We start from the raw sequence: 9,801 nt of genomic DNA on the forward strand, positions 1-9,801 counted from the left end.
TGTCACTCAGTTCCTCTGGGTTGACCTGAGGCGGGCTGGAGGAGCGGCTCTGCTAGTGCTGTAGGGCGGTCAAGAAGTGCCTCAAAAGTGTGCAGCGCGGTCCAGACCATCCAAGCACAGACCAGGTTGCTTTGATTTGGCCAGGTCAATGCCTAGTGAAGCCCGGTGGCTGCAGGCAGAGCAGACTCACGGCGCAGCAGACTGGTCTCTTTTGCCCCTACCGGCGGAAAAGCCCTTTGACCTGGTCACTCCGGGTATTCCTCTGGCCTCCCTTTGCCCTATCGAGGTCAGAGGACGCTTCTGTGCGGCTACCTAGTGCGTTGCAGAGGTCCCGACCTGCATCTATCCAAGGAGTCTCCCGCCTTCCTCCGCGATTTGGCAGCATCGCCGTCGCCCGCAGGACTCTTTGCAACTCAGCCATTCCTGCTCTTTCAGCCCCCACCCAAAGGGAAGGACACTAAGCCGACTTTATGCCTGACACTGTCAAAATAAAGAGGCGCGCGGCCGGTGCGGACTCTACCCAGCGCACCCAGGGCTGGCGCTGGGGCGCTGGGGTCTGGATCGGAGCTAGAACCGCCCTCCCCAGGGCCTCGCAGGGCCTCGTAAAACCAAGACGTTCCGCCCTTACCCGAGCGCCCGGCAGGACTGTTTCCCTCCCTCCCTCCGCTTCCTGACCCTAGAGGGTTAAATCAGGAGGGTACTACGCCACCCCTTCCTCCTACTTCCCGCCTCCCCCACCCCCCCCTTACCTTTAAAAAGTTAAAAAATGTCTGCAGTCGAAATCTCTTAAAGGGGCGGTGCTGGTGAACGAGCACTCTTGGCACGGGCCGCCGAGAAGGCTGGCTAGGGGCGTGAGTTCGCTCCACCAGCACCAAAACACTGGAAAAAAAAGAGAGAGAGAAAGAAAGAGAGAGAGAGAGAGAGCGAGAGAGGGGGGGAAAGGAAGGGGAGAAAAGGGGGGGCCAGAGGCAGACAGACACACACTTTAGATAAGGACAATTAGTCACCAGCAAGACCCTGTAGGAGCAGAGGTTTAAATCAGAGGGATTTAATGAGGGTGCTCAGTGCCTTCCCTGAAGCCATGCCCTCCAGCAACTCCTGCCCCCCCGCGTGCCTAGCCCCGGTGGCTCTCTCCTTGGCTCTGTTGCTCCATCTCTCTCTGTCCTCCCAAGCTGGAGACAGGAGATCCTTGCCTGTAGACAGAGCTCCAGGTTTGAAGGAAAAGACCCTGATTCTACTTGATGTGAGCACCAAGAACCCAGTCAGGACAGTCAATGAGAACTTCCTCTCTCTGCAGCTGGATCCCTCCATCATTCATGATGGCTGGCTCGATTTCTTAAGGTAAGGCAGGGGCTTCGATGGATCATTTTTTTTTTTTTTTAAAGTAACAACCCCCACCCTTTTCTATCCCCCATTCCAAAGGGGGACGAAGAAGAAAATAAGCCAAGCGGATCTCTCAAAGAGAAGAAAGGGGGTTTTCCTCCTCCTGGAATATTTGCAGTGAGGCTGTAACTGGTGATTGAGAAAAGCAATGTTTTCTATTAAGATGCACATGTTTGCAATGCAGAAGGCATTTCAGAAACTTATCAGTTATGACTGAAAAAATGTTGTGCTTACATATATCCACAATTAGCCTCCCCAACTCCTTCTGAAAACAGAAACAAGAGGTTCAGGGCAGATACAAAAGCCAAGAAAAGGTCTCCAGCCACAAAGACCCCAAGAGCAATGGGTGTGCGTGCGTGTGTGTGTGTGTATGTGCGTGTGTGTCTGTGTTGTGTGTTCAAGTAGGGATCGCACGAAAGTGGAATTTTCCACGCAAAGATCCTTTCGTCAGTTCTCTCCCACTCCCCAACAGAATACCGAGTGAAGCAGAGGCTTGAGCGCTGGGCAAATTGGATCGGATTAAAAAAATTATTTTATGTTCTCTACTGTCATCTCCAAACTTTAGGACTTTGAAGACTTTTTTTTTTTTAATAGACAGAATGCCCCCCCAACCCCCACCCCAGTCCCTCCTCCTAAAAGTACTGCGGTAACTGCATAGTTTTTCTTTAAAGAAAAAAAAAAAAATCCTCGCTCCGGTCCTAGCACATATAAGGAGAGCGGAAAGGGTCCTAGAAATACTCGAGGGGGGTGTTTCGGCCGTGTGAACTCGGCACCCGGGGATCAGCAAACCCGGAGGCTTGTGATCAGACTTCCCCTTACTCAGGGGGTTGGAATCCAATTGGGCGACCCCTCTCCCCAGGATGTTACTATTTAGCAATTAGGCAACTTCGATCCCTTCCCATCAGCGACAAATTGACAGTGTAAAAGAAAAAATAAACCGTCTGCAATGTCGAATGCAAAAATTTAGTTTTTAAAAATTCCCACCACGTTGGAGAACCTCAGCTGCCGGGTTCCCCGAAGAGTCCAGAGCGCCCTGGGTCCCACTTGTGTGCCCCGAGGCCGCGTCCGCCCTGAGTCTTTCGTGAGTATCTCCTGCTCCATGCAAATTTCGGGTTGCCTTCTCGGGGGTGCGCCCGCCCCGCAGCTCTCGGGGTTCCCCCAGCCCTGGACCGCTCGGCGGACGCGGCAGGTAGAGGGAGGCGCCACGTGGAGCGCTCCTTCCACGTGGAGCGAGCGTTGCGGGCGGGTTCAGGGGCGTCTGCTGGCGCCGAGGCCGTTTCGGTTCCTGCCGGGGCGTCCGCGGGGAGGGCGGGAGCAGCCCCGCGCCGCCCGGCTTCCTCCTCGGAAGCTCCTCGGGGCAGCGGAGCTCGGCTCTGCGCTCCTCCGAAAGTGGGGGGTGGGGGTGGAACGGGAGTTTTCCAAAGCACGCGCTCCATTTGCATTGCACTTCTCCGGCTGCACGGACTCCTCCAGGTTTCCTTTTTTCTTCTTTAAAAATCATTTGGTGAGCCCTGAACGCTTGCTGCAGAAGAGATTCTGGAAGGCGGTTTTTCAGGGGGAAGGAGCCTTGGCGGGGCGCATTTGCATTGGCTGTGCAGGCTTCCGGATGGATGGTTTTTTGGAAATCCCGTTTCCACGGGACCAGACACGCACCCCGTCTCCTCTGCCAGCTGCGGGGCCCACGCTGCGCCCCAGCTGCCACCTCGGAGCGCGGTCCCCGAGTCTTCAGCCAAACGACCCTTCAGGCCTCCGGATTTCCCCGGGTGGCCACGACTTTTCTCAGAAACTCTCGGAAAGCAGGGTCTCCTTTTTTTTTTTTTTTCTTTTCCCATTTTGTACCCATTTCCTTTCTTTAGCGTCTTCATTTGAATTTGGATTTTCAGGACCTGAACTCAGCAAAGTGTTAAAAATAAGACTCAGAACCCAACAGCTTCGCACCGCGCGCCCTTAGTATTGAGAGCACCTGCATTGCCCCTCTTCGGCCTTTTTCCGAAGTGGCAGCAGCGTTTGACTTTTCAAAAACCTTTTTGTGGAAATCCTGAACTTAAAGAGATGTACATGTGTGTTCCGGTGGCCTTGGAGTTCACTCCAACGCGCGCGTTTCGCAAACTTCACTTTCCTCAGCGCTTCCAACGGCCCCAAGTGGAAAGAAAAAAAAAATGGAGCCCGACTCGGGGGGGTGGAGAGAGGATGTCACCTTTCCGGGGATCAGCCTCACTTATTTCAGGACCCAGAGAGGCACAGCGCTGACTGTGCGCGGCGCGGGCGAGGAGTGCTCTGGGACAGACCAGGAGTCCGCCTGGACGCTCCCGCCCGGGGCTGGGGAGGTGGGCGCGGCTGTGCAGAGGTGGTGGAAAGTCTATCGGGCACTTGGGAAGGCGGCATCGCCCTGACCTCGGGCCTCAGACCTGGCGGGCGAGAAGGAAGGCCGAGCGGCCTCGGTGCCCCCGGGGCGCAGGAGCAGGGCCCGGCTCCCAGCCGCAAATTTGGCAGAAGTCGGAGCCCCGCGGGCCGCGCGCCGCGCGCCTGGAGCGAGTCCCCGCGGCGGGGAAGCCGGCGGCCGCGCCTCCGCCCGGGGCTGTCCGCCCGAGCGCCGCCCGCACCCCGCACTCGCTGTCAATAGTCTTCGGAAATAAGTAACTGCGGCGAGCAGCTCCGGGGGGCCTGCGGGCGGGGGCCGCGGCCGGCGGGGCGCAGGAGGCGTAGCCCGGGGAGCGGGAGCCGAGGGCGGGCGGGCTGGGGCGCGCGGAGGCGCCGCGGTTGGGGACTGAGCCCCGCGCCCCGCCGCCTGGCTCGCGCCGAGGGGGGAGAGGGCCTGGCTCGGCACCCCGCGCCCTGCCGCCGCACCCCCAGCCACCCCGCGCTCACTTTCGGTACCCCTGCAGCTCCAAGCGTCTGGTGACCCTGGCCCGGGGACTGTCGCCCGCCTTTCTGCGCTTCGGGGGCAAAAGGACCGACTTCTTGCAGTTCCAGAATCTGAGGAACCCGGCGAAAAGCCGCGGGGGCCCCGGCCCGGATTACTATCTCAAGAACTATGAGGATGGTGAGAAACTTGCTTCCCCTTCTTTCGGGGTTGGGGGGGTTTGGGGAGCGGGAGCGATCACTTGCTCTATGTGTGGGGGAGAGGGGTGGGGTTGGGAAACACCCCCTTTTTGGAGGAAAGCCTGGTTGAAACGCCCCTGAAAAGCTGGTGACAGAGGGCGAGGGGACCGCCGGGGTGCGACTCCTGACGTGATTACGCGCCGGGGTTCGCCAGGTTGTGCTGGTCCCGCTGCTGGCCTTTTGCTGGGGCGAGTCTTCCAGGCCTAGAATTGTTAACCAAAACTCCCGCAGGATAGACTTGTGGGGAGAAGGTGCAGTGGGTTTCCTGAGAAAACTGAGCCAGGTTCACAAGCTATTAAAGGGTCGGGGTCACATATCATTCTTTTAAAAAGTGCCTTTTTTGTTTCTCTTGTTTCTTGCTTTTCTGAAATGAGGTTATGGAGGTATTCAGCATTTTTGGAAACCCACTCTAAAGTTTTCTAGAGTAATCCCTTTTAGATTGGCTCCCTGTTAGGGAAGACTTGAAAATCTCACAGTGGATTCCCCTTCAGAATGCCTAATCTGAATGTAAAAAAAAATTTTCTTTAATGGGATTATACATGCCAGCCTTCTTTCCTGCCAGACTAGATAAATTATAAGTTGGAAAGACTATGAAAACTCCAAATGCTATTCCAGTATGAGAGACCAATCTTTAGGGATGAACAAACTAATTTTTACTAGGAAAAAATAACAATGGTATTGAAAACTTTGCTTAGAGGGTGGTGTTAATATCTGTGAACTTTCAGGTGGCGTGAGGAACATTCTTTCTTTCAGCCGGGCAAGATGGGAATTGGTGGGTCTTCAGTCACTGAAGCTGTTTAGATTGGCTAGAAGAGACATTAGTGTCCATTATTAGATGCCACACTCTGCTGTCCCTTCCCCTAAGTGAGCTACATGTTTTATTTGTAAAGGGCTCAGGGACAAGTTCTTAAAGCTCCCTGGATTTTGTTACATCTTGTCCTTATAAATCAGTAAAAGGAGGAAATGCTGCAATAGTTTTGGGGCTTTCACTGAATGGGAATTCTGGAGAGGTGGGATCTATTTCAAGGGTGGCTGAGAAACATTTTTTCAAGTGCCATAATAGAGACAGAGGTCAAAGCTGAGGCTTCTTGAGTTTGAAGCATGAATAGTATTTACTGTTTTATAACATTTTTCAAAGCATATAGGTGTTTAAGTTTACATCTCTGCAAAGGTAAATGTTTTTGCCATAAAAACGTGGCTTGGAAGTAGATTTTGCTGTCACTCAGTATAAAGTGCTGAAAGGTAAAAGATAGTCCTGAACAGCAGCTCTCATGGTAATTTGACCCAGTGCCTTATAGCTCCCAGGGTCACTGTCAGCTCTGTGTTCAGACACAAGAAGGGAGGATATTAATGGTTTTCCTGATGAAACAGCTCTTCTTTGAATCCATTTGAATTACTTCCTCTTTAGTTTGTGGAAAAGCTTGCAAGAACCCCAGGAATCACTGGGAAGGTTGGGGAAGGGTCATTATAAATTTGGGAATTGGCCTTTTTTTCCCCAAAAGTGTTCCTAGGATTATATTTCCAATTCAATTAGGACATGAGATCTGCTTAAAATGAAGGTTACAATTTGTTTCCCTTTGTAAAAAGAGTAAGTGGGCATCAGGGGGGGGAAAGAAAATTGGCAGAAGTCCGTGCCCCATAAAACTTCATTGAATTAAAACAAAACAAAGCAAAACAAAACCAGAAAGGGAAAAGATCTAAGAGGTCATCTTCAGTCTTCCCACCACTTCAGGGGCCAGTACAGGATCTTTCCATATGGAAGGAATCCTTTCTTGTTTTGTCCAACCTGGTATTGAATGTCTGTAGGAATGTAGTTTCACCACTCCTGTGGGAAACAGTCTTTCTGTCCCATAGGTTTTTGCTGGCAAATGTCTCCTGAATTTTCCCTTTATAAATATTGTCCAAATAGTTATGATTGTTCTTTGTAGTTTTTAGACATACACTTTCAAAATAATCTCTGTCTCTGGTGTGAGTGTCAGCCTCAAAAAAAGAAAGAAAGCTTTCCTCATAGCTGTTTTTTATCTAGACTACCTGGATTTAATTCTTTTAAAACTTTCTTTAAAGTCAGTCCTTCCAGACACTAATCTGTTTTATTGCTCCTAGCTGAACTCCTTTTGATTTATGTCTCCCTGGTAATAAGATGCTCTGAACTATATCAGTATTTGAGGCCTTAGCAGAGTTAAGGGGAGTAGGAATGCCCTATTTCTGCCCTTTGATGCTAACATATCCTTAAATCACCCACATTATCTTTGCTGTTGCATGTTGCATTGCAGAAATCAAGACAAACATGTATTTGGTGAAGTCTCAGCAATTTTGCAAACATACTTCTGTTGTTACTTTCCATCCAGTGATAATTGTCATCATCATGAGCATCCTAAAAAAAAAAAAATTAGATTGCTTAGTAAATGGCCACATAATATGCACATAGGTATAAGCTCCTTACTTAAAAAAAAAAAGTATTTACTTAAACATCATATGCAATAATAGTAGGCATTTTGTGTAATAAGATACACCTATTGGCACATTCTGAAACTGAATAATATAATGAAGAGAATATGGAATTTGTACTTAGGAAGTCTGCATCGGAGGTCTTGCCCTGTCCTTTCTGTCCCTTCTGAATGTGTAGCCTTGGGCTTGCTACTGCTTTGAGACATGTGGATGATGATAATACCTGCTGTGTATTGCTTCTGTGAGGGTTCTAGGAGATAAGGTGTGTGAAATTGCTTGTCAGCTGCAAGGCTTTATGTGAAGGCTAAGGGTTCTTTTATTAAAGGCAACCTCAGAATATGTATAACATATACTTAATGTTTAAAAGTGAGATTAAAGAATGAATTTGATTGTGAGATGGAAGTTTGTACAGAAGGAGGGAGATAGATTTAGGGAATTGTTTGAGAGGATTAGGGAAATATAGGGAGAATTATCTTTAAGGAACAAAAGTGGAGAACATAGATAGGGTGGCTGTGTGTGTGTGTAATTAGAAAAGGCTAGACTTGAATGTCATGATATAGTTACATTAAAATGAACTAATAGTTCTAGTTTGGGTTAAAATACATATTTTTAAAATATGTATTTTAATTCACTTATATTTCTGCCTTGATGTAATTTTTGTTGTTGTTTTCCCCCAATTAATAGTACAATTAACAAGTCATGTGGCTTCTGTTTTCCAAATACATTTTAAGCCCTTTTGTACAATTGTGTTTTCTCCAACTTTCTAAAGTCCCTGTTTATGTGTAATTTTGTGAGCCTCTCAGGTTACGCCATTAATATAGTTACCTATTCCACTCTATGCTAGCCAACCTGAATTTTATGCAAACATGGTGATGATGGAGGAAATAAAAACTGGATTGTTCTTCATACCTTGGAATCTTACTCTTTGCCTAACTTCCTCTCTATTCTATGTGATGTTATGCTTTTTTTGCTCCTGACAAAGAAAGCTTGGGTTAAAGCTCTTCTTCTTAAGTTTATTTTGCTCCAGTGTGTCTCTCTTTGTTTTATATCTGTGTGCCGTGTATGCCATAACCATATCTTTCAAGATGTGCACCATTTATTATGCACACCAAAGGCAGCCTGATATTTCTAAAATATCATATTCTTTGCCACACTTTTGTTCAAAAACTTTGATTATTTTTGAATTGCTTCAGAAAATGTTCAAACTCCTCAATTTGGCATTCAGAGCCTTTCACATTTCAATCTCAGCTTACCTTTTGTAGCCTGTGTTTTCATATACCTCTCATTACAGCCTTACTTGATTTTCACTATCTCCTTAAAGCTCCTTCATCTTCTTAACCCCATACCTCTGTTCAGTCAGTATATTTCTGTTTCTAATACCTTTGTCCTGACTCTGTTCAAATTCTACTCCCAATCCCACCAAATTCCTAGGGCCTGGTGTCCATGCCCCTTATTTTCACAAAGCCTTTCTTGTACAGGTCATTTCATAGTCCTCTCTTCTTCCTCTGGACGGCTGTAGCTTTCATTCTTTTTTTTTTTTTAAGATTTATTTTTTATTTATACAATAGCTGGAGTACAGGCTAGAGGCGCAGGAGGGTGAGAGGATTCACCAGAGACAGAGTGGGGAGCAGAACAGGCAGACAGACCGAAAGCACTGCTGAGGGGAGCAGCGGGCACGACAGGAGAGGTCTGCCGTGCCGCCATGTGGGAATCTCCCCAGCTGGCCAGGAATTGAACTCATGCTGCAGAGGCTGCGGACAGCTCCACAGCACTGTGCTCAACCCTCTGCGCCACCGGGGATGCCCGCTAGCTTTCTCTCTTTATGCTAGTCTTTTGGCCTGTTCTGCCTTGTTTTACTCTGAATTTTTGCTATATATTTACCTTCACTATAGATTTACTTTCCCAACAAGAATACTATATAGGAAGGGACTATATCTAATCATTGTCTACCACAAAATATCTAGCATGATGTATGACACATACCTGTAAGACACATACGTCAAATATGTTGGGGTTTCAAATAGGCTAAGAGCATTTGCAAAGGCATTTGGAAAATGGAGGCAATGAGTGAATGTATATATGATGACTGGCTTTTTACCTTTGATACCTATTTCCATATAGTCTGGTTAAAACTTATTTTAATGACATTCTTCATTTTTATTTTTACATTCCTTATTATTTTATTTCATTCTTTATTATTTTAACAATGTACTTCTTTTTTGTTAGTCTGCATTGTCTCGGTTTCGTACTATCCATAAGTCAACTTTACTACCTACATTAAAACCTTGCACTAGACCCACACTCATTTTTTTTTGTATTTGCTTCTTCTCTACCTTTACTTTTTTGCTTTTCCTTATTAGCATATGTAGTTTCTATGCCAAATTTTCCAGTTTCTATGCCAAATTTTCCTGATTTAATAGTATCTTTTAACAAGGTTTGAATTTTTTTACTCATCTGAAGATTTTCTCTTTCAGAGAGCTTCTAAAATCATAAAGGATGAATGTGAGTACATTTGGTAAACTCTAAGGCATAATAAAATGCTATTATTGTTCTCCTTTCTCCAATAAGTATCCCCAGTTTTAGTAGAGGTGAGGTAGTTAATTTCTTTTTCTTCCTATCCCTTTCAATTAAGATATGAGAACAGCACAGTTGCAGAAATACAGATTTGTCTTGAACTTACCCACCTTCCATTGTCTTACTTTATTTCACATAAATGTTTCTTGAAATTCAGTCACATTTAATAAGTATTTATTAAGTCCTCTATGTTTAGTTTCATGATGGACAAAGAATGGCACAATATAAAATGAATAAAAGATATTCCCAAGGCCATTAGGACATAACCATAATAATTGCTGTAGTCAAGATCCA

General features: G+C 47.1%; 1 protein-coding gene across 3 annotated transcripts in view; it reads left to right on the forward strand.

Moving 5' to 3' along the window:
- Positions 1-1,051: 1,051 nt before the first annotated feature.
- The window catches only part of HPSE2 (heparanase 2 (inactive)), a gene marked incomplete at both ends in the record, with an annotated part of 443,183 nt that continues 434,433 nt past the window's right edge, over positions 1,052-9,801 (forward strand). For all 3 annotated transcript variants that reach the window (XM_084246044.1, XM_084246045.1, XM_084246046.1), the window contains 2 exons: positions 1,052-1,341; positions 4,269-4,426. In XM_084246044.1, the coding sequence (XP_084102170.1) occupies positions 1,052-1,341; positions 4,269-4,426 (448 nt within the window). The remainder of the gene's footprint in view (positions 1,342-4,268; positions 4,427-9,801) is intronic.

This window comes from Talpa europaea (genome assembly GCF_964194135.1).
Source record: "Talpa europaea genome assembly, chromosome: 10".
Taxonomy (NCBI): Eukaryota; Metazoa; Chordata; class Mammalia; order Eulipotyphla; family Talpidae; genus Talpa; species Talpa europaea.